Genomic DNA, 25,025 nt, shown 5'->3' on the forward strand with positions numbered 1-25,025 from the left:
AGTGTTTTAGTCTCACAGTTTGCCTTAGATCAGGTGTGTGTGTGTGTGGGGGGGGGGGGGGTGGTTGGTGACGTGATCAGAAGGCAAACGCTACATGCAGCAACGGTCGGGTTCAGTAGAACACGTATGTGCACAGCTACACCGCTGCTTCTGCATTATCTGCTGAGTCGACAACTCACACTGGATGTTTTCGTGGACCCACTTGAATCTTCCCTGCTTTAGTTTAGGAGTGGTAAGTGTATGATCAGCACTACATTACCTTGAAAGGAGCATTATTAAGACCCTGCAGCACTTGTCCGTGTACCAGCCTGATCCCAGAAGGGTCTAAAGTCCATCAGCAGCTGAGGAGGCGGAGGTGCACGGCTGAAATGATGCACTGAGAAGAAAGTGATACAAGTTGGATGTTAACCAGCTGTTCACCATGATTAAAACCACATTATGAATTACTTTTCGAATAACATTATTTTAACTCCATGTAACACATTGTGGGAGGTAATAATAAATGTCCATCTCAGTTCTGGTGGAGCAGTCTTTTTTTTTTAATCTTTTCTCTTTCTTCCTGGTCAATGACCTTTGACCCCTTTCCACACTGTTGTTGCTGTGACTGACTTTGGTCTCGTCTTTACAGACCATCCAGTAAATGCAGACGGACCAGTTGGTAACTTATTCAGATGTGTCACACCGTACTGGAGGTGTCCACCCTCCCAATAGTTATAGTCATTAAATCAAACTATAAACTATAATAACTATGAAGGTAAAAAGACGAGGTGTTCAGTCTCAGTCTAATACTGATACTGATACAATACAGTATTTTTATATATCTTTTACATCTCTAATGTGATAAACTCAAAAACAGGATGCTTCAACAAAAGCAGGAAATAAGTGTGACCTTATCAAGTATTTGACCATGGAGAGGTTCTGTCGACGCCTGATTCAGGCTCATTGAACAGCAACGCACAGCTTCCTCATCCAGGACCTGCTCCAGTTAACCTTTTGAAAAAAATGCCGCCAGGGTTGAGGTGCGGTCAGGGAAAAGGCTTTACTCACACACATAAAAACATTAAAAGGACCTGAGGTGACCTCTCCTCTTCCGGTTGGACAAGGGCGTGCGAGCTAGTGGGCGAATGAAGAAAGGGAAAAAAAAACACCAGTTAATGAGGGAAATATCAAACTCCGCACAAGTTCTCAACTCAAACCTTCCTACAGAGAGCATCAGAGTGAACCGCAGCAAAGCAGGAGGGAGAGCCGGCTCCCTTCAAGTCGCCTCCCTTACTGTAGTTATAATCAAAACAGATTCCAGTGCTCCAGGCTTGTGAGACACTGTGTCAGTGGATTTCTTTCTAACAGCTGCTGATTGATTAGTGTGACAACTGCAAGAGGCTGCAACCATTTTTCTCCTTAATAAAGCCATCCACAGAGGCCTCAAGCAGTACATTCACCACGTCCCGTTCTCTATTGTTATTGTAACCCAGATAAGAAAAATAAACACTGCATGAAATGCCCTTTAAACAGCCACAACAAATTTCCCCGCCACACCTCTGTCTCCCCGAGAAAGCAGATTTCCACGCACAACCGAGCGTGAGACAGATATTGTATTAGGACAAAGAGCAGCCGCTGCATGACAGCAATGCTCCTCACGTGGCAGCAGTGGGAGCCACAACAGGCTTGTTATATGGGAAAGTGAAGAAGTGCCTTAAAAATTTAGAAACTCTCCTTTCTCTCGAGTGAAAACACGTTGAAATCCCGTGCACACGTCCCAAAAATAGCCCCTTTTTCATTTACAGCCTTGTTTACACTCCGGTATGCTCCAGTCAGCTCGCAAAGAGAGAGAGAGAGAGTGCCAGTTGTAGTGGAGTTGCCATGGCAACTGGGGAGCACAGGGCCTACAAGGTCACAGCGAGAGCACCTGGAGCTGAGAGGATGGAGGAACGGAGGGTTGACCTGGCGGTCTGTGACTGCGCGGGGGTTGCTGCTGCTACTGGACTTTTCATTAGTATCTCGCCCTCCCGCCCCCGACGTCGACGTGACAAGTTGCGAGCGCACGTGCTAATCATTCCACAAGCTCCTCAAATATATATGCTATTAGGATGAGGGGGCTGAGGGCGATGAGGAGGAGAGGCACTGATAAAGGTGGGGTCTGCGGGGTGGAACAGAGAGAAGGAGCAGGCTCCGGCACTGGAGAGTGGATTACATCCATTATGTAGGAGCTGCTGTCCTGTCACTGTGTTGGAGTGGAAGACGAAGCGTCTGGAGGATACAAGCATCTTCCTTTTTTCCTTTTATACTTTATATTATATGGGTAGAAAACACCTAAAATTAATTTGCAGCTTAAAGTATTATTTTGATTACAAATACTATAAAATACTATTTTATACTACATACTATATTTTCCTATGTTGTTCTATTTCCCAAAAAAAGGGCAGGGAGTCAGATCAACACGCCTGGAACAGACTTTCAGATCATTGCATCAAAAAGTGCGACGCAGAGTGTGATGCGCCGAAGCCCTGTTGCACTGCAGAAAAACTGGGCCATAAAAAGCTCTAATATGTTAGTGTTTGATCGCGATGTTTCACCCCTGCTTCCCATTTCATTTTTATGAGCTGCAGATTGTGTCCGCTGGGTAATTCTAAATGCGCACTTCAGAACATAAGGTATTAAAGCTACAGCGCGCAACTTTCTCCAGTGCTGTTATTCAGAAATGTATCTCAAAACATATGTTAATGTGGAGCGTTGCAGTCAAAGGCGTCTGTGACCCAGACTCTTTAAACAACCTGGCAGCGCAGCACCCGTGCACCATCCTGTGGGCTTTGGCGAGGCTCACTCTTCTGAGCAGTCAGTGAAAGCCAATGTCACGGTTGTGTGCTCATGGCTGTTGATGAATAAATGAATATACCTCAGGTCTACTACTCTCCTCATACAAAGGGCAAGAAAAATATTTGCTAAAAGAGGAGAAGCGAAAGGAAATGAACACAAAACTATATGTTGTACGTTGCCTGCACTAAATGGACATTTTAGGTCATTTTATCTTTCCATTCCTCTGCTCAAAAACATCATGCAGGCGTCCATTGTTGCTGGCTGGAGTGGTATTTAAAAAAATAACACAACGTTGCTTTAAATTAATTTTTCAAATTGCACTTTGCTTTGCTGAAAATGAATCTTCCATACTTACTTCATGTAAATTAGTTGTGGAGTCCCTCAGGGTTCTGTGCTTGGACCAATGCTTTTAATTTATACGCACCTGCTGTAGGAATAGTGGGATGGAGGTACTTTTTGCAGGTTCAGACAACATCCATATTTATCTATGAAAAAAAAATATTTCAAACAAACCTGGAGCATATTTGAAAGACATACAGTAAAGGGGTATCATGTAACTTACTTATAGTGAATTCAGATAAGCCACACTTTATGTTTTTGGGGCCAACAATGTCAGATGTTATCTAATCAGGAGCTAGATGACAAATTTATGTGATGAGTAATCTTGGAGTTAGCTTTGACCAGAATATCTCCTTTAGTCGTTTGTACTATAACAGAAATGTGATTTCTTCCACCAGAACTATATCTAATATTGGGAGCATCATTTGTCAATGCTACAAAATTGGCTATTCTTAGCTTCATTCTAAAAAGGGAAGTTTTTCCTCTCCACTGATGCCAATTGCTGCTAGTTGTATTTTTGTATTTTGTAAGGTCTTTGTAAAGAGATGTCTTTCATTGCGGATGAGCAGTATCAAAGAAATGCTACTACCTAAATCATAAGTGGCAGCCGTCTGCTACAAACACGGATTTGACATCTGCAACATTTTGGCTCCAACCTACTGTATAAATAAATATGAAACTAAACAATTCAACTCAGCAATATGTTGTTGGGACCACAACTTCACGCTGTGAATTAGATAGTTGCCTTATTGATGCAACGTCCTTTGTTATACATTAAGTAACAATTGCCCTTAGGTGAGTCCCATGTCCCTTCAAGATTAACTTCAACTCAACTTCATGCATCCTAGGGTCTTAAGTGAGAATAAATTTTCCAACTAGCAGTTATTTAATCTATAAAATTTTAGAAGTGAATTATCAAGATGAAACAACAAAGAAGCCTTTCTTGTGTTTCTTTAGTAAGAGATTTGATTTGTGTGCAGCAGTAAATCCCCACTAGCATTCACAGGTCATCAAGACTGACCACTCCACTGCTGCTGCTTTGTCTCAAAGCCCACACAGCACTGCTGGTGTTATCACCCACCCGCCGTCGTCTCTGCAGCGTCCTGCTGTCTGTTTTCTCCCAAATAAATTCTGAGCCAAAAGGACACACCACAAAAAGTAACATAGATGGGAATGAGTATAGAGGACAATAAGAGAAGAGGTCACATAAATATTAGAAATCACAGTAAGACATGGAGAAACGGTTTGAAGAATGTCCTACAATCTCCTTCAATACTGCAAAAACCGTTACTGCACAGACTCAGCGTTTTCTATCTGCCTTGCTGCATCATGTCTGGTCAGACATCACATCACAACGCTCGCATTCATTCACTGTAGGCCTCAAACGGCTGTGATAAGAGAAGCACACACATGTTCATTTGCTGAATATATTATTTTATTTTAACATCATCGTCATAGGTTAACTTTATTTCCCCTTTATTCATTTAAAATGGTCACCTCTGAAATGTACACATACTGCAAACTGTCAAAAATATACAAACAAATGCAGGCTTGTGCTATAGTCTGGTCGAATGTCTAAAAAACAGTGGCACTGGGGAGAAAGAGAGAGAATGAGGATGAGAGAGAGAGAGAGAAAGAGAGAGAGAGAGAGTCAGGGAGAGAGAAACAGAGAGTGAAAGCGTGAGAGAGAGAGAGAGAAACAGAGAGTGAAAGTGTGAGAGTGAGAGAGAGAGAGAGAGAGAGAGAGAGAGAGAGAGAGAGAGAGAGACATTGAAACCGGAAAAGACATGCACAGCATCATTGTGAGCACCGGGTACATTGACCAAGTGCTCAGTTCTTTCATGGGATCCTTGTGGAAAAGTAGATCAATTTCATCATCTGACAGCATGGCAGAAAATTCTTGCCATGTATTAACCAAAAAAACAAACAAAAAACAAAGAAAAACCTAAAAGGTTGATCGTTAATGGAACTGTTAGGCACATCATCGTTTTTTTATGGTTTTACATTTTCTGGAAAAGTCGGAGTTACTGTAAATGCAGAATGTTTAACCCAAAACAAGAAGGAAATAATCATACGAAAAAAAACTGCTTTCAAAAGTAATTTTGGAATCTCTGTCCTGTTAGTAACGCTCCATTGTTACACCACTGTGTATATGTGTGAGTGGTTAGTGAATGTGTGTGGTCACAGCTGGGTGTATTTCTGAAGAACCATATGGTGACAGGAGTGAGTATTTGTAGGTGTCACTGGCCGACAGCCATCCTCTCAGATGCTCAGGTCTTTGGGGTTGTCCTTGTAGGTCTTCTTGGGCTCAGGGAGCACAGCGTTGGATGACTGCCTCGTGTTGTTGGTCTTGAGGGCGCTGTAGTGCTCTCTGACCTTTGCCGCTACAAAATTATCATCATCCTCCTCATCCTCTGAGTCATCCTGCCTGGAGTTCCTGATCGGGGAGATGTCTCGTCCAAGGCTGCGGGCTCGGTACTGCGACTCGGGGGAACTCCCTCGGCTGGCGTAGCGCCCGATCCTCTCCAGCCTCTCGGCTGAGCGGCCCCTCAGCAGCGAGCTGTACTTCATGAAGGCGGAATCCGAGTCGGGGGTTCGCACTCGAGGCAGGAGGTGTTCCCTGGAGCCACTTCTCTTGCCCCGGGACACCATGCCTCGTAACAGGCTGTCCTCCTTGTAGGCATTGTCCCTGGAGTAGGCTCTCATCAGCAGGCTGTCCTCCCCAAACAGGCGGTCCTCCTTCGGCAGCGGCTGGAGCGTGGCCTCCCTGTTCAGGCGGTCGAGGGCTGGGGGCTCGCGGAGGACGCTGTCCTCGAACGAGAAGCTGGGTTCAGGGGTGCTCGGCGCCTTGGCGGCAGGCTCGTCCCTCTTCAGCCCGCTGTGGCCGCGGCCGCGCCTCGTCGGGGACGCGTACCGGTAGGGGTTGGAGGAGGGCTGGTGGCGTCTAGTCGGGGAGTGGTGCCGAGAGCGCTGGGGGGAGCGGTGGCGCCGAGGCGAGTGGTGGCGGTGGTGGGAGGAGTGGTGGTGGTGCCGTCTCTCGGGGGAGCGGCCGTGCCGGTGCCCCCCGTGGCGCTGCGCATCCAGGGTGTTCTCGGCACTGCGCGAGCGGGCCGGCTTCCTGTCCGGGGACCGGTGGCGGCTGCGGTGGTGCCCGCTGGAGTGGTGGTGATGGCCGTCGCTTTTCTTCTCATCCTTCCCGGTTCCCTTCTTCGCCCTGTGCTGGCCCGTACTGGTTTTCTTGTGGGGGGAGCGGTGGCGGTGGTTGGAGTGGCGGTGCTTGGTGCCAGTACTGCTTGATTTGTGGTCCGCCTCCGTCTTGCTTCGGGATGAGTGGTGAGGCTCCGATGGGGCCGCGGAGTCGGACGGCGCGTTGGCTGAGGAGAGGACGCTCACTTCCGCAGCGTTTTGTAACCCTGAGGCTGGGTCGGCTGTGCTGCTGTCGTTGACGTCTGCAACACAGTGTGACATACAAACGAGGGCACTGGGATCAAAGGTGCGTCTACACTCTACAACCTCTTGTCTGCTTGAACATGGAGCATGCTGAATCACCCAGACATGAAGGTGGGAACATTTCCACTGAAAGCCATTCTGATGTTAATGTCAGCAGAGACGTCTAAGCTGTTGCATGGCACAGCAGTGGGGAAGGAAGAAAGAAACACTGTAGCTTACACATGAGTAGAAGGCAGAGTGACATTGCAGCCACGGCTGGAAGACACCGGTTAACAATGACAAACCTGTTCCCAAGTCGGAAGCGAAATGGGACTTAGCTGGTGGAGCGGCTGGACCGGAGGCTGGTTCCGGGTGGTGCTGCAGGTTGGTGATGCTGTACTGAATAGCCATGCTCTGTCATGCGCTGTCATGATGCCTCAGACGCTTTATAGATGTTCAAACCAAATACAACGCTCATAATGTTATATATGCGACAGATCACTAGCGATTTAAATGCTCTGCACAAATTCACATGCATTTTAATAAAGGATCGTGTTCCTAAGTTAGGCTAAAAAAGTTGCACAACCTCTGTCTGTAACCAGAGAATGGAATTAGCCGAAGACCAGCAGTAGTGAAGCGCAATCTTCTGCATTCACCTTGAGACTTGTTGCCCGAGGGTTTGCTGCAGCGGTGGGAAGACGTATGCAAGTATCCATAACAACGGTTGCGGGAGCGGCGACACTGGCAATGCGATTTGAGGTAATGGAGTCGTTTGCATGGAGTGGAGCATGGAGTGATCCGAGATCACACAACACACATCAGGACGGACAGAGAGCGCGCAAGAGATAACGACAGACAAGTGGGAGGCAGCGCCGGACAACAGGGCAGGACAGCAACTAACCGTGGTCTGATTTTGGAGGACAGAGGCCTCCCCCATCTTGTCATTTCTCATACATGCAGTGAGATGGGAAGCGACCATCCCTGAAGGAAGACAAGAGCCCAGTGCAATATGGGAAGAAGGAGATACACAAAAACAGAAAGAGAAGAGCACACCAGTTTAGACCACTTAGAACCGACTGGAAGGAGGAAAAGCTGAATTATTGTGTTGATTTTCAATGAAAAAAATGTGTTTATTTGATCATTGAGTCATTCAGAATAAAGAGACAGTCCAGGAAAATTGCCCAAACCCTTCAGTGGAAACCATCAGTTACAGAGAAAAGCATTGTAAACAAGCGAATGCGCACGCACGCACGCACGCACGCACGCACGCACGCACGCACGCACGCACGCACGCACGCACGCCGCACGCACGCACGCACGCACGCACGCACGCACGCACGCACGCACGCACGCACGCACGCACGCACGCACACACGCACACACACACACACACACACACACACACACACACACACACACACACACACACACACACACACACACACACACACACACACACACACACACACACACACACACGGACGCAGAAGCAGCAGAAAGTCAAACCCAAGAGATAAAGACAAGAGTGAGACTCGCACACCCAACACGGCGCTGTTACATTGCTGATGGAAGTCAACAGAAATACTGGCGAGTCGGTCGAAGGGTCGGGTCAACTAAAGAGTACAAAGAATGACCCGGATATATACAAGTTCACGCAATGTTGTATCGGTGCAGACGGCACATTCTTAGCGCAAAGAAATTAAAAAATACACAAAAAAAATACAATGATGGACTTTTCAAGACAGGCAAATGTAGCTCCACTCAAAAAAAAATAAAGTAACAAAAAGGAAATAAAAACACTGATGATGACTCGTGACTATCAATCAAAAGTGGTCAAATAAGAAAAAAAAAACATTCCATAAATATTATGGAAATTAGACAGTAGAAGGAAACAAAATCTAATTTACACTTTTGACAAGTTCATGCAGCAATAGACTTTTATCCATTAATACTGTATGTGGCTTCAATTCATGGCTCTGTACACGGAACAAAAATATTCGTAAAAATGCTTCTATTCTTTTAATCACTGTACAAAACACCTATATAACAGGGGCAACTCTTTTTTTCTTTGAACGGGAGGAGGTGGGGGGTGCAGTTCTATTGTCACAGCTTTTTCAATGACATTAACGGTGGGTGCAAATTAGTGAGTAATGCCAAGCACAGTATAGTGAGATCTTGGAAATGCATGAGAATGCGTTTTCTTCTCCAAACAGGTCCCACTCAAAACCTTTAAGAAGTTCAGTAGCTTACATTCACCTTCAATAAATATCATAAATATGTTTGTGTCCCGTCCAAACCAGAGCTATGAGTTGCCCCATTTTTTATGATGGGGGTATAAAATACTAAATTAGTTGACTAGAGTTTTTGCAGCCATCAATATTACTTTTACTCACAAGAAACATTTTTCACTACTGTGGCCAAACTCTGTAAACAGACCCACCACCTTTCTGTAAAGTCCCAGCAGTGTGCTTTTGCTCAGTGGCCAGAAGGTGAAAAGTGACAGTGGGATGACAGAAACTGAGAGGGGGTGGGGGGTGACAGCAGGAGGGGGCAACAGCACCCACGGGAGCAACATCCGCCCCTGCCGCCCCCCCACCGACAAAATCCCAAAGCCCAGGGAGCGGCCGCCACCAAGAAGAGGGTGAGCAACAACCATCCCTTCCTCCCCTCCCTGGTGGATTTGTCCCAGGGACGGGTAAAGGGTGCCGAGGGGGGGTTGTTGCAGTTCTTTGGCCTTCGACCCACCACCGTCCACTGAGCGCCCTCCGGCTCAGGGTGTGAACAGAGGGGAGAAGGGAATGTTTTCATAGATTGACCCACCATATTCAGGCACTGAGCCATCGCCCCGCTTGAGCACCAGATTGACGCGTCGGCCCCCGCTCTTGATGAGCTCGATGGCCCGCGCGTGCTTCATGCCCTTGGTGCTCTCGCCGTTGATCTCCAGGATTTCGTCGCCGACCTAAGAAGCGGCGGAGGGGGGAGGGAAAGAGGCAGAAAAGGTGTCAAAACGACAGGTGAGGAAGAAAGTGTGTGTGTGTGGGGGGGGGGGGGGGGGGGGGGGGGGGGGGGGTTCGGGGTGAGAAAGAAGGGAGAGGTTGTAAATCTGCTGAACCGTGACTCAAGCAAAGAGTATTCGTAAACCAACAGAAAGAGCAAATTATGTAGCATAGGAGAGGGGGTGTGGGGGGTCTCAGGGACCAAAGGCAGGAAAATAAAACTCCTTTGCTTCCTGATTCCTTGCCTCCAGTTATCTGTCAGTGCCCGCGCGGAGGGAATTCCTCTCCGGCAGACTACGGATGTCTCGCTGACACCTCTCTGCCACACAGAGCGCCTGCTATTAATATCGGTGCTAATGAGGCGCTCAGACGCGCGTACGCGGCGTGTGCGGCGCAGCGCGTCTACGCGTAACACGCGTCCAAACCGGCCTGCGAACGTCTGGCACGCAAACGCGGGGAGAATTAATGGATCCCGCAACATATATATTCAATCCAGCAGCCCAGGGGACGAGCTCGGGGTTTGTGCAATTAATCAAATTAAAGGTTGATATTACAGTTTCCTGACAATGTGTGCGGCGCGTACGGCCCGCTCGCCGCCTAACGGCCCAACAGGAGTGCGTTAATTAAAGCGTGCGTGTTCTGTCAGCGCTGCCGGGTTCGCGTGCCCCGTGTCTTCGTGCTGCGCTCACATACAGAGCCCCACTCAAGGTGTTTATAGTCACTGAGGCACTTTAACAAGTATGAGGCTGTATCTACTGTACCCTTAATGAATCGGGCTGCACCTGCACGTCTGATCTACACGTCAGGATACAAAGCTGGTCTTAATATGAAAACAAAGATCTTTTAGGAGTCGTCTATTATTGCTGTGCCCCAGGAGATGCTTGTTGGTGCCAAGAAAGCTTAATGTCGCTATAATGGAACTGCTGAATATCGCCTTTACTGTATAGTGTAGTCCCACTGAGCCGGGGTCACTATATCTAAATCTGACTTTCTGTTCTGTTCCACTATTACTGTATATGAATAAAGCCGCATTTATATATGCTGGGCCTCCTATGTAACTCCTATGTAACATGCATTTGAGTGTGTTGCGGTTCTTGTGTCCATACCCTCATTTTGCCATTGCGCACGGCGGCGCCGTCCTCGGCTAGCCTCAGCACATACAGGTCCATGTTGTATTCTCTGCCTCCTCTTAGGCTGAAGCCGAAGCCTTTGTTGTCTCGCTCCAGGTCCACGGAGTAGAACTCTGAATCCTGATGGAGGCAGAGCCCCGCAAATGCGCACAGGGAGAGAGAGAGAGAGAGAGAGAGAGAGAGAGAGAGAGAGAGAGAGAGAGAGAGAGAGAGAGAGAGAGAGGAGAGGAGACGAGGAGAAGGAGGAGAGAGGAGAGAGAGAGAGAGAGAGAGAGAGAGAGAGAGAGAGAGAGACACACATTTGCATCAAGGTCACTTTTGTGATTCCGATTTAGTGCGCGTGTGTCTTTTAAGGGAACACGTGACAAATGCCACCTTCAGGAAAGTCGCACCTATTTAACAGGCGAGTGTGTGTTATTGCAGTTGTTCTTGTAAAACTTTCAAAGGCTTTTAAGGCTAACGACAGGTTTAGGGGTTTAAGGTGAGAATTAAGCTTTCGTTAGGATTAGTTAGTTATGCATTATGTCAGTGTGTGTGGTTCAGACCGAGAGAGAGAGCGGGTCGGCCGGCCGGCCGGGCAGCACAAGGACAGGCAGACCGCCAGCAGCTCCTTCCTTCACGCCCTCCTAATCTCCTTTGCTAACGGATCAATGCTATCTGCGAAAGCCATCTCCACACTGGCAGATTAATTCAGCAGTGAACACAGTGGACTGAGAGGTTACTTTGAAAGCGCACAGCCTTTCCTCAACACAAGGACTCTGATAACACTGGCAGGTAGCCGCAAGGAGACAGAAACATATAGATCAAAATGCGCCTCCTTGTCTAATGTCCTTGCGAGGGCAGGTAGTCGGAACGGCTAACGTACAGTATGGAATAAATGAGTCTGTAGGTGCAGGCACAGCTGGACGGATGCGTGAAAAGAAAAATGTGGCGGAGGAGCTGAGGCGGCGGAGTGTAAATTGTTGTCGTGTTTGATGAAGACATGAACTGGATGGATGAGTGGACAAAGTGACAAGCCAACGCGCGTCCTTTCTCACCTGAGCGGAGACTTGCGTCGGGGGCTGAGGCTGCAGGACCGGCGGCGCTTTGAACTCGTACGACTCCTGTTTTGGTTTGGTGTTGTTCCTGAGACAAAGAGAGACGTGGACGTTGGGTCTGAGCGGCAGCAGCTGAAGGGATGAAATGACGGCTCCTGCCTCGTCAAAGGCCAGAGTGGTGCTCACCTGGCTTCAGGTGCAGCCTGTTGCAGAGGCGTGTGGGTGGTGGTGATAGTGGCGATCTTCTCCGCGTTGGTCAGCAAGGACGCATTTGAGGACTCTGAGCAGAGGGGAGGAAAGAAAACGGGCAACATGACATTTGCACTAACTCATTTTTAATTCGATTCTGGCTGAATAAGAATGTGTATTGCAAATGAGCCTGAAAATTAAATTGTCTTTACAAACTTTTAAGCCGCAGCGCAAAACTGGAAAATATTTCAAGAATTGATTTGACCAATTAGTTTTTCCACCAGTGAATGCAACACATTTGTCACACTATGCAATAACCCATTTGCCTCCAGCAACCATAAAGGCCTTTTGCTACCTGATTACATTTTATTGACATTTACTTTTTCCCATTCAACTTCTAATTCAATTTGTTAAAACTTGCATGAAACAGAAGCCTCGGTCTGACACAACTGAATCCATACTTAACGAGTTTAATTTGTCTGCGTGAACTCCGGTGTAGACTGAGCAGCTGTCAGCCACAAACATTAGCTGCCTTACAGGGACCACCGCCAGCTCCGCCACTAGCCTGGGGCTTCCTCCAGCTCACAGCCAGGAAGCAGGACACCAGAGGAATACAGAGGTGCTCCATCAGTCATTTTGTCACAGCACTTGTCAAACCGCGTTTCTCTTCCTCAACATGTACATCTCACTCTGAAAGCAGAGGCCGCCTGTCGGTCTCCGGGTTGTCAAATAAACACTTGCAGGCTCTAGGGACGTGGGGGCTCTTGGTTATTTCGTCTTAGCTTTGATGAAATCAGTTAATGGCATGAGTGACTGATGCTGGACTCTAATGAGAAAAGGAGGCCATCATCGCAATACATTAGGCAAATAAAGCTGCGTCCTCACCATCAGGTCTGTGCTGGAAGGAACAGTGCTTGTTTCTCACCTTCAGAGCCTCATGCGCAGATCTATTTTCTTAACCGATTCCATTTATCCCTTCTCCCACTATATTCACTTAATGAATAAATATATTAGAACTATCTTTAATTGTTTCTTTCTTATGCATGTGAACCACTTCTTCCTTTCCCCTCTTGCTTCAAAACACCCCATGGCTGCATTGGATCTAAGTTGCTTCCTTAATTTGCGTCTGCCCTGACGTACACGCCCTCCTGGCCTGAATGGACCCGTTTAGGAAGCAGAGCAGGCCCAATCAAAATGATGATTCAGGAGTGAGAGTGAGGCACAGTGGGGAAGAAGGCGGTGGGAGGGCTGCTCAACACAATAAACCCCAGGTTGCGTTAAAAAAAGGCGCATCATATCACCTCAGGCTCGTTTCACACAACAGGGAGGTCGAGGATGCGGTGTGACTGGTTTTTGTCTGGAGTCTACGCCACCGGGACGGAGCTTTAGCTGCTAGTGCATGCACCGCTCTGCACAAAAGAGTTGAGCATCAGTCAGTACGAAAGCCGAGCCGACTTCACCTTGAGGGAGCCGCTCGCCTCGGTGTTTATTCACAGCAGAAACTCTTAGACAGGCTTTATCCACACAAAACCAGGCCTGTTCACCCATGTGTAAACACAGGCAGGCAGAGCAGTGAGTCAGAGACGCAATCTTCTCCTGTCACTCCCTCTGTCTCCGCGTCAACACAGCGGCTGTTTGTTTGACGCATGCACATAAACACGAACCAGAACTTTGTAATAAAGCATATCCAGTTATTTCTCCTTGACGCCTTTTGCTCTCGTGTCTCCTTGGCAGAGCAATCCTGGCTCACTGTCCTCATCAACTGCTCCGCAAGAGGTAAACAAAAAGCCTTCATCCATAAGACGTGAGCTGAGAAGCAGACAAATAGCTCTAGTATCTACTAGTATCTATCTCGTTCATGCGCTCACCTGAATAGCTGAAGGCTACATGCATGATTGCAAGAACCAATATGATGATTTTAGCTCGGTGACCGTGATGTGTTCCATATTTTGGCACCAAGGGAAAACGAGACTGCCCCAGAACATGTAACGGACCCGAGGCCTTGACTCACCGTCTCCAGGTATGATGCGCAGTGTGACCGTGTTCCCCGCCTCCTTGATGAGGTTGACGATGTCCGAGTGCGACTTGTTGGTGATGGAGCAGCCGTTAACAGCCAGGATGCGGTCGCCGACCTTCAGCTTCCCGCAGCGGTCGGCCGGGCTCCCCTCGATGATGCGCCCTATTTTGTGGGGCATGGCCACACATGCATTGCCAGCTATGGTCATCATTGACACATTGGATTCACGCAAGTGTGTGTGTGTGTTTGGGGCGTTTGTCAGAGGAGAGAGGGGAAGAAAAAGGGAGGGGAAGGAGGAGACAAAGAGGAGCAGAGGTTCAAAGGTTAATTCACCGACAGCCAGCAGCCAAAGCCAGAGAGAAGCGTATTGGAAATACAGCAGAGTTGTCAAAGACGATAGTTTGAAATAAAGCAGGGGGGCTCTGTGATTTTACTTAAAGCCACATTCCTAAAATAGGCATCATTATATTATTTGCGAGAGTTTCTCTGCAGCAAAGAGCTAATAATGAAAACAGCGCTGTGTTGTCTGCGTCTGAGACGACTGCAGAAAGCTGGAGACAACAAACACACATCACAGCTGACATCTCTGCAGCTACCTTCAGGTCTCGGTGTTGAGGCGCCGCAGCGTTCAGGAGCGTGTCATCGCGCTCCTTTTTCCGTCTCGCCTTTCATTACTATTTATTTATCCCATCCAGTGCCTCCGCTCACTTATTCCACTACAATCTTGTCTAACCGTGACCTTTTCCTCTCCTTTCTCCTTGAATCAAGTCGGGCGTGAGATGTAAAAAGAACGTTACGCTCAGAGTGAGCGGAGAAGAGAAGCCGAGCTGCGCGGACTAGTTTCAGCCTTTACTGCGGCTATAACCTAATAACGAACTCAAAAGCAGCGGCGGCGTTTCAGGCTTTCACGTGGCCGTTTCGTTAAGTCTTTGCAAGCCCGTCGCGACCTTTTGAGCCGTCCCACACCGACAGTTAAGAGCAGGGAACAGTGGAGGCAGGAGGGCGAAGAGCGCACGGTGGAGGCAGAGATTCAAATCACCAGTCGAGTGCATCACCGGATGAATAAATGATCTGAACACCTCACCTGCTGCACATATGCTGCTCACCGTACTCATTCTCATTGAGCTGTCAATAGGCTTTTAGTGCCATCCTGCTTGGCAGCCGCTATTTGAGTTCGGCTGAATAATACAAGTGTCTTATGTAAGTCCGGCTTTGCTTGTGATCAATTATGAAAGTGCTGTGCAGCAGCTACAGGCAGGGAAAAGGGTTTCAGTGTCGTAGTTTGACGGGCTCGGACAAAAGATGAGAAAGAAGAATCGCTCCTTTGAAGAGTGTTGGTATTGATCTGGTGGGACTGTAAATAGCCAGAATCTGTGCTGGTTGTCAGGCTATTTTTGTGTTCAGTGGTTTTATGGATGATGCAAGAGCAGCCCGCAAACAAGATAAGAAGATAAAAGGCCCCAGACGAGGAAGATCTACAGTACGTGTTTCATGTTTTGCTGCGTGGAACAGATTTCTTGGAATACTCTCTGACCACTCTGACCAGTGGGACATCTCTCACCGAAGGTGGTGCCGGTCTCAGGCCGCGACACGGACGAGACGATGACGAAGCCGAAGCCTTCGTTCTCGCCCCGGCGGATCTCCACGTCGTAGGGCTGCAGGGCGGAGGAAGGGGCGGCGGAGGCGGCGCCGGGCGGCTGCGAGGAGGCGGTGACGGCGGCGGCGGCGGGGACCACGGCGTTGGCGCCTCCCCCCGTGCCGCCTCCTCCCCCGCTGCCGATGCCGGAGGTGGAGCCGCTGCCGGAGCTCACCGTGTTGAGGGAGTTCTGGCTGCCCTGCGGGGTGCGCTTCCCGATGTCCTCGGTCAGGCTCGGCGCCTGGGTGCTGCTGTGGTGGGAGGAGGCGGGGGACGGAGGAACGTCACCCTCTGCTTTGACTGGCGGGCGACAGAGAGAGGATAAAGTGAGGTAGAAGGTGAGGCAGAACATGCACAACATACCACATCACAAGAGGAGGATGAAGACAAAGAGACAGCATTACGGGTGTTCAGGAGATAATGGAGTAGAAGAAGAAAATACAGGCTCGCGGTAAGAAAACACAATATTGAAGCAGAACTGTCAAGATATAGCAACACAGATTAATGTTACATCTTCTGCACAATCTGAGCATAACAAAGATTGCAAATAGACATTTTTCTCTCCCAACACGCCGGCTTATGTCATTATGATAAAAGAGCCGCTGATAAGGCAGCTTGGGGAGAAGAGCCTCTCAAACGGCGCTTTCTCTGATCTGCTTTCGACAAAAGACGAACCAAAGACGCGACCCGCCTGCTCTATCTGGACACTTCAGTCCACATTTCATTTCCTGTGCCGCTGCCCGAGCAAGGCGCCTCATATTGGCGGCGCCGCGAGCCAGACGAGCGTCTCGCTGCTGTCACAGGCCGAAGGTTGACCACCCTCTCCATCATCTTTATGGGCTTTTCTTTATCGCCCGCCGAGGAGCTGAGCTGGGCGAAGTCAATAGATGGGGACGGGCCTGAGAGTTTCCCAATGTTGCACACCCAGACTACTAAAGAGGGGGGTGAGGGTGCAACGCCGGCGCACAGCGAGTCGAGCCCCAGGCTCTGGATGGAAATGTATTGAAAAGACCACGGGCCTTGATTGTTACACTGTAGCAGGATAAAGCTGTTTTATCACGATGTAATCAAATTAAGACAGGATTGTCATAATTAAATGCATAAATTATATTAAATTATATTTACAATTACCGATAATGATCTTAACAGCTTGAAGGAAAATGAATGTTCCTAGCTGGAATTTTTGTATTTCATGTATTTTTACAGATATTTATTTTTGAGATTAATCCAGATACATTTATCTAAAAATAGAGTTAATCCTTATTAATTACTAGAAAAACAAGATACTCTGACTGGTCAGACATGGTGATTGGACCAATATGGACATTTCAGGATCTCACTGATGAGAGCGCTCCCTCCTCCCGTCTCCTCCTCGTCCTTACCGGCGTAGCTGGTCTTGCGCCGCACGGTGAGGTTGACGTGACCCTGCTTGGCCGCCTGCTGCATCAGCTGCACCACCAGCTGGTGGGACTTGCCCACCACCGCTGTCCCGTCCACGCATATGAGCTCGTCGCCCGAGCGCAGGCGCCCGTCCTCATCGGCGGCGCCGTACTTCACTATGTGGCCAATGTAGATCTGCAAGGAGCCAACAGCTTGTCAGTTACTGTATATATGTGCAGCACATAAAGAGCATTACAAATGTTCAAGGGAAGCAGCACAGAATACACAGAATAATTACCAGAGACAGCAAAAAAGATGTTCTACTTTTCACAGCAGCTATAAAATTAATCTGCAGTAAATCCCTGCCACAATATAAACTTTAACTATGACATCTTTAATCTTCTTTTCTACCTGCTACATCCGAGCCAAGCTTGAAAGTAAATCACTAATTTACTTACTGACTTAAAAAATAAAACGAAAGAACAACTCTGCCTTTTTTAAAAAGGGAGAATAGAAAGTGGTGTTTGTGTGAGCTGCTTGGTTTTTGCTGATTGGGGCTACACTGGATAGATCAAAGAAAAAATGTGCTTGGGAAAAATCGCTGACATGAATTTGTCTCAGAACTACACACAGGGGTAAAAGAAAAAAAAACAAATATGGTGGAAACCCCTGTATGTACAAAAACCGGTGAGTATGCGGTGTCATTGTTTAAACATTTTACACAAACTTAACGTAAGACTGAAAGTCACATCCGACAATTCCAGCTGAGAGAGACAGAGAGAAAGTGGGGGAGAAATTCACCGGCTCTCCTGGCTCGTTGCCTCCGAGGATCCTGAAGCCGAACCCTGTGTCCTTCCTCCACAGGAAGATGTCTTGCTCCTGGAAGTCTGGAACTGGAAAATCCACAAGAACCACCATTAACGTTTTTGCTGTCAGCACCCCCGGGGGTCTTTTTGTGCCTGCACCCTTAAAAAAAGTAACTCTGGGCTGGACTGCCATTAAAAACAGAAATCTAAGCATTAAGATGCATGGACATGCAAATATACTAAGCTTTGTCATCAAGGCGGTACTTCACACAGATGATCTGGAGGCTCAGTGAAAACAACAAACACCCAATCCATGATAATAATGATCTATTTTGGGTGAAGCAAACAATCAAAGGCCAGACTGGCTGTCAAAAAAGAAATACAAAACTTAACAGACCCATAATTAGAAACGGTCCAACTAAAACTCCCTCAGCTGTTTAAAATAGCACACTTTCTTCTTCCAGTGACGTTCCCACTGACTGGACATTGCTATTCTAATGGAGTACGCGGCTCCTTTCATGAAGCGGTGTGTGACATGAAACCCCATTTCCATTCTTGCCTGTACTGAAGAGCACCCGCTCCCCTGACAGAGGTGCTAATACGTGGCAGAATGGGCTATGTATTATTGAGCAGAGGGGCCTGGGGAAGGCTAGTTCTCAGTCCACATCCATCCAGAGAGGGGAGCGAGATTGTGCGAGCGCGCCTGTCACCAGAAAGCTGCCGCGCTATGAAAGAAGCATTGCACTGCAGCGACTGACAGCTCATGGCCCATGTAGCGGTGGAGATGAGCAGAGCCTCAGGGGGGGTTGGGGGGGTCTGTCAGGAGAGAGACCGGGCGGGTCTGCATGTGTGTGTGGCCTCATCCAGGGGCCATAACGAGCATTGGTGCTTTAAGGAGGTGCATATTTATTCACGTGTGCATGTTTGTGCAGGCGTTTGAACGGTTGCAGCTGTGTCGCGCGGGCTGTCAAACGAGCCCCCCCCCCCCCCACGCACCACCCCACCCGGGCGGCTTTTCTTTTTCGCAGGAGCATGGCCGCTGCTGTCAGAGCCACTTAAAGCGGCTGCGAGGTGGCAGAAGGCATAAGCAGCCTGCCTCCAATCTGCTGCTTCAGTCAACAGTTCAAATCCCCGCGGAGCGCGGATATCTCGTCCAATTTATCACGGCGTAACTGCGGAGGAGCTGAGAGAAGAGTCAAGGGCTAACTATCAGAATGTGCACCTACACTCGGGGGGGGGGGGGGGGGTCAGCTCGCTGTGATGAATAGATCCATAAGTGATCCCTACAGCGAGGCAACTGGGCGTGACTGGATCGATATTTTACAAAGATGGACAGAGCCCAAACGGCGAAGCGTTGAAAGCGGAGCCATGAACGTCAGGCGCAACCACGGCCGATAAAACACCAGCGAGTTTCCTCTCCTCCCTTCAGCAGCTTATTGCCGTGTGCGTTTTTGTCTTTTTTCTTTTTAGACCGATTTTCTTTTTCTCCAACGCAAATGAAAATTTTTCACCCCACAGTGAATTCTCAGACCTTGATCTCAGCAGAGCCCTCCATTACGGCAAACGCTGCAGAGAGACGTGTGTCTGCCGCGTCCGAGGACCGAGGCCTGTGGGGCGCCCCCTGCAGGGTTTTCAGGATGAGAGCTCGGTGCAGCGTGAGGCACTGGAGGTTTTACACCCACTGGTGTGGGTCGGCCGTCCTCCCCGTCACTCTGCGTTCTCCTCATTCCTTCTCCGCGTCCCGAATCCCTGCACCTCACACTGTTTTACCCTTTCTCTCATCCAGATATTTCTTTTTCACGTGTTTCTTTTTGCTTCCGCTTCATCCGCTTGTTTCAACTCTTCAAACCAACTCAAGCAATTTAGAAATCCCCCGTTGATGCTCCTGCACCTTTGACCAGGCATGTAGACATAATCGCCCCTCTTAATCATGGTTGCTTCCACATTTTTTATTTCCAAAATCAAACGCTATTGTCCTCATGGTGACTCGCCAACAGGCGCCCGTAGTACTAGTTCATGCTCAGCCCGTTTTAGCAGTCATCTGAATAATAAAAATCCTTGACAAGGGGCGCCTGGGAAAATGATTACATCCTAAGGTTTCTCAACAACCCCACCCCCTCGTTTCTGTTTTTTTTTTACTTGACAGTAGATCTGAGGGTTATTCTTCTTAATTGGAGCGATTCCCTTGCTTTGACAGGGCTAGACAAGGAGGAGGGGGCGTGCAATCCACTGACATCCTCTGCAGCAGCGCCTCTAATTATACGCCTGTGCTTCTCTTAAGGGAAGTCTAGAGTAAAAGTGTGTCAGTGGTGCCACGATCAACAATTGGAACAAAGCCCCGTCTAGCAGCTGGACCACGAACATGTGCGAGGGATCTGATGCTCACTGGAAATGATACCAAAATCATAGATATCAGTGTAGGTTGTAAGGACGTGTCCCATTACTTTCCTGCAAAGACTTGGAGGACTAATGTCCAAGAGCTAATAGGTGTTAGCTTAGCTTAGCACACCGCTCTGGATGAAATGACACAAAACTACCCAGCACCATTAGTCCCCACATAACAAGCTCGCACCCACACACGCAGTCCAAAGGGAAGTCATTTAAAAAACAAAAACCAGTTACTTACATGAACAAGATCTACCTCTGTGTGAAACATGCAGTAGAGTTTCAACAGCGACCTCCACCAAGCCAGCGGCCCCATGCAGCTCACCCCTCACCCATCTGCCACCAGAAATTAATATACTTACGCCTACTTTCATACATGCTCCTGGACTGGGCCCAAATCTTAAAGGGGTCCGGCTTTCTCTGAATGGTCCCGTCCGCGAGGGCGTCCTGGGGAAGGCCCGGCAGGGGCTGAGAGGGAGGCGGGGGAGCAGCGCTCTCGCTGAGGGGGGCCGCCAGCGACGTGTGCACGGGCGAGTCCGTGTGGGCGCTCCGGTGGCTGGAAACGCTGTGCTGGGAGCTGTTCTGACTGTCCTTCCTGGACAACTGCTGTGGGAGAAGCAGATCGAAGTCATTGGAGCGCTGGTAGTGAGCCGTGGAGGAGCGTCGATACAGACAAAATCGTGATCACAAGCTTAGCAGTGAGGAATCAGGGCTGTGGTTTGCAATGAAGATATGAAGACAGAAGATTTTGGATTAAAGACTTCTGCTCCTTTGGGTAAAAGGAAACAGATTCATTGTTGTGTTGCTACGTTATTCAACACAAGGAATATTAAAGCGGTTTGATTCAGAGGATTATTTTAGCAAACAAAGGGAGAAGAGAAGACCTCAATGGTTTCTCATGATTAAGTCATTCAGCTGGGGGAGAAAAAATGTAGTTCATCTTACAAGAGTGCATTGACTATTCCTTTTGTTTAACAGAGAGGAATGCATTAACAAGGAAGTCCATCCCCTGCCGCGTGTCGAGAGATATTCACACAGTGGATGAAGCACTTGTGGGGTTTGAAACGAGAGGAGGCTTTTTATGGACGGAGACCGAAATGTAAAACTCCTGATAAACTGCCACTGGCCCCTCAATAACACGGGCACTTAAGCACAGACTAAAGAGTTGGTGGGGAGTGGTGCTAAAGCTGGCTTAGGCACACGCACTCCTGAGCTCCAGCACAAGTCAAGATCCTTTCTTTAAAGTCACTTGAATATTAAAATATTTGCGCTGCTATGGAGATTTTTGAAGTAAAGAGAGACAAAAAGAAAACTAATTTGGAACAGAAATGACAGAAGTTCAGCCTCTTCACGTAGCATCACATGGCCTCCCAGCACTTTGGGTGTAGTGGACAGAAATCCACTGAAGATGGGGCCGAGGCAAGTGGATCATCTGTTCTCAAATATCAAAGTGTTTGGCCTTCAAAGTGCAGGCATGTCTCCAATAAATTCAGACTCATTACTCCCTGAATCTGCCTTCTACACCTCTGCAATTCATGTTTATATTCATCATCCCTGTAAGACATAAAAGCAACCCGACGCTTGAGCAAATATTAAATGAGACCTGTGGCTCCTGCTGAACACTTACTCTACCGCCGGACCCTCACTGGCGTGTGATCGGGGCAAAAAATGAGAAAGGGAACAAAATCAGTAGATGTCTGTAATTATTTACAATCACAGGAGCTCAGGACTGAAGCTTCAGCCTGATCGCAAAATGGTTTTTGGTCACTTTCCTCCCGTCAAACGCGTCTCGCCTCCAGCAGCCAGCGAGACGGCTCTTTTCCTCCGGGTCTCTCTGCACAGCGAGTCCAAACCCTATTCCCCTTTCAAATGAAAACAAATCTCTTGTTCTTGATGGATCCATTAGATTTGACCTTCTGCAGTCATTGTGTTCTCTATCTGTGCACCGAGACTGGTCTAATACATTGATTTCTCCTTCTTCAATAACTTATTAGGGAGACAGGAGATGGGGAGAGGGGAGGAGGAGGGGAGGAGCAATCAAAACAAATCCCAGCTGCTTCCTCAGCTCAGTGCAAAGTGCTGCGATGCATCACGGCGTCAGCAGACCAACTTTGTCGTGTTGCACAGGAACAGCCTCCTCAAACATCACTCGTTGCACTAATTCAACATTCCTACTCCCAACTTATCACGACCCAGTTATCTTCTGGAACAATCCTGCACCATCACCCCCCCATCACCAATGGACCACACCTTAAAAACTTTCATCACATACCATCCTACTGTGACTTGTATATGGAGGCGGCAGGTCATAATCATTCTGCGAACAAAACAGAGACACACATGTTCAGCCACGGTGGCCCCCGACGCGCTCCTGTCGTCGAGGCGGCGGCTCGGCTCCGATCACACATTCAGCCCATCGCGCCGCAAAGCTTAGCATCTAGCGCGATGCCATCAGCGGCGCGTTAGCAACCCAGCTCACGCGGCGCATCAAAGCCCCTTGTCCCAGACCCCGCCAGAGAGGAGGAGGAGGAAGAGGGAGGAGGAGGGGGGGGGGGGTGCTGATGTGAAGCCACAGGGATCCACCCCCACACAGTGTCTACGGACAGACCCACAACCTCAGCATGAGTTCCACCTTACAGGCGAGAGGTACAGACGAGGGAGGAGGCAGAGAGACTGAGCCACAGATCCCATTAGGCAGACACATGCAGGTGGGTGAGAACGGAGCACAGCGGCATGAGGGTAGTAAGAACAGCTACCTACCAGCTTGGGGCTCTTCTTAGCAGGTGCCACCCCTGTGGAGCCAGAGAGAAAAAAGAAGGGAGAAGGTTACCAACGGCATCGTGGTGTGTAGTCCTATTTAGGAGCAAGAATGCAAAACCGAGAGAAGCAAAAGAGGAAAAAGGAATTATTAGGTGGACTCCGGCACAATGTCACAACAGTGCTCATCTAGCGCTCGTCTCCGTTTCCCTCCTTTCCTCTCTTTCCCTGCTTTGGTTCCTGTCGCTCGGCGATCCGCGGCTGGAGGGGAGGGGAGGCGGTGGGGAGGGTGTGGGTGGGGGGTGGGGGTGGGGGGGGTGTAGGCACCGCTATCTGCATCACTGCCGCGGCCGGCGCTCGGCTTGACTGGTGCAGCGGAAGAGCGGGACCGGCCCCGGGGAGACGCTGGCTGTCCGCACGCATGTGGGTGAGCGTGTGTGTGTGTGTGTGTGTGTGTGCGTGTGTGTGTGTTCAAAGGGAGCAAAGTGAGAGTAAAGAGCGGAGCACGGAATCCTGGAGAGAGCAACTAAGCCGGAGAATAAAGAGAGTAGAGAGGAGAAGAGGAAGCTGTGCTCTGGAGCTCCTGGCCGTAGCATTACCCATGGAGAAGGAGTCCAAGATACTGAACATTAAATTATAGGCAACCGTCAGTTCCCCTCTTACTGAGACCATCTTCCTGTGTCCGCTGAGCGCCGCGCTCCTCTGTCGAAGGCTCCAGCATCTATAGGCAGTTGGCGCGTCCTCCCTGTCTCTCCCTTCCCTTCTGCCTTTCCTTCCCCCCCCTTTCGCTCTCTCTCTCTCTCTCTCTCTCTCTCTGTCTCTCCTCGCAGCACACTGTCCTCCCGCCCCTTTCTTCCATCAGCATCATCGCTCTCCCTCCTCCTCCCTCTCCTCTATCTCAGTCTCCCTCCCACCCCCACATGCTGATAAGCATCCATGCAGCTGCAAACACACACACGCAAGCACACACACACACACACACACACACACACACACACACACACACACACACACACACACACACACACACACACACACACACACACACACACACACACACACACACACACACACACACACCAAAGTGTGTTTAAGGTATAACGGATGTGTTCCTGCGAGAATGACCAGTGACATCACCACCAGGTGCAGCGACAACAGAGTGGCAAGCGTCAGAGAATTCTAGATCTAGTCAGGGGGAATGAGTTCCTTGAGCACATCACCCGCAACCCCCCACCCCCCGCCCCATTTGGGCTCGGCATGAAATTAACAGTCGTGAGAAATTATGGAAATGAGAGCGGAGAAGAAGCGTGTTAAGCAAAGAGACAACAGAGGACTCGTGGTGAGCCTTTGCCTGTCATGTTTAAAAGTCAGTGAAGTAAAGCTATCACACACCTACAACACATGGTGCTTTAATCATATAGAGCGTGACTACAGTGCACACGCCGTCTGATCTAAGAAATTGGGCCATTATTATGTGTCAGTCCTCTGGGGAAATCGAGAGGATAAGATCTTACACGCCGCACACACAAACGCTCATCTTCTTTATCTGTCAGACATCTGGGTTTATTCACAGCTGACAGCTCACACTGTGCTGCGTCTACAGCTTCTTTTCCTCCCATCCTCCCTCACCTCATCTCTCGCTCGCTCTCTCTCTCTCTTCACCTTTTATCAATCAGCCGGGAAACATTCGTCCGGCTGCGCGCATTGGTATCCCTTCAGTCGAATGCATGGGGTTCTGTGCTGTCTCCGGTGTAAGCGTGCCGTCAGTCAACGCGTCAGGGCGGTGGGAAACTGATGACTCCCGATTTGTCCGTTGCGGCTGATCGGCGGCTGCCTCAGTCAGACGCTCATACACCAAGCGGACACGCCCGCGCACTCAATGAACCGTCTGACACGGGTTGTTTCAATTCCGACTTCACCTCCAAATGTTGATCACAGCAATGGAAGCCAAACTGAGAATCATTAATGCTGTAATTACAGCAACAACGGACAGACGATCTAATAAAAATCCTCTTTCTTTGTTTCACTGACACTCACACACACACAGCCCTGCTGTGAGGCTCGGCATTACATCATTGGGCAGAAGCTGCACACAAGCATCTGTGTGTGA

At 49.0% G+C, this 25,025-nt stretch overlaps 1 protein-coding gene across 12 annotated transcripts in view; it reads right to left on the bottom strand.

The window, feature by feature from the left end:
- Positions 1-4,566: 4,566 nt before the first annotated feature.
- magi1b (membrane associated guanylate kinase, WW and PDZ domain containing 1b) overlaps positions 4,567-25,025 on the bottom strand; it is an 84,012-nt gene continuing 63,553 nt past the window's right edge. For 3 of the 12 annotated variants that reach the window (XM_055508878.1, XM_029149880.3, XM_029149876.3), the window contains 12 exons: positions 22,919-22,950; positions 22,431-22,475; positions 20,521-20,764; positions 17,769-17,860; positions 16,970-17,162; positions 15,513-15,887; positions 13,946-14,149; positions 11,932-12,025; positions 11,746-11,833; positions 10,685-10,828; positions 9,403-9,541; positions 4,567-6,602 (listed from right to left, as the gene is read on the bottom strand). In XM_055508878.1, coding sequence (XP_055364853.1) covers positions 5,416-6,602; positions 9,403-9,541; positions 10,685-10,828; positions 11,746-11,833; positions 11,932-12,025; positions 13,946-14,149; positions 15,513-15,887; positions 16,970-17,162; positions 17,769-17,860; positions 20,521-20,764; positions 22,431-22,475; positions 22,919-22,950 — 2,837 coding nt within the window. In that variant the 3' untranslated portion in view covers positions 4,567-5,415. Of the gene's footprint in view, positions 6,603-7,483; positions 7,564-8,861; positions 9,542-10,684; positions 10,829-11,745; positions 11,834-11,931; positions 12,026-13,945; positions 14,150-15,512; positions 15,888-16,969; positions 17,163-17,768; positions 17,861-20,520; positions 20,765-22,430; positions 22,476-22,918; positions 22,951-25,025 lie in introns of those variants that run through there. The other 9 variants (XM_029149882.3, XM_029149884.3, XM_029149885.3 and 6 more) reach the window with 8 other exon arrangements.

The sequence above is a fragment of the Betta splendens genome, chromosome 5 (genome assembly GCF_900634795.4).
Source record: "Betta splendens chromosome 5, fBetSpl5.4, whole genome shotgun sequence".
NCBI classification, from domain to species: domain Eukaryota; kingdom Metazoa; phylum Chordata; class Actinopteri; order Anabantiformes; family Osphronemidae; genus Betta; species Betta splendens.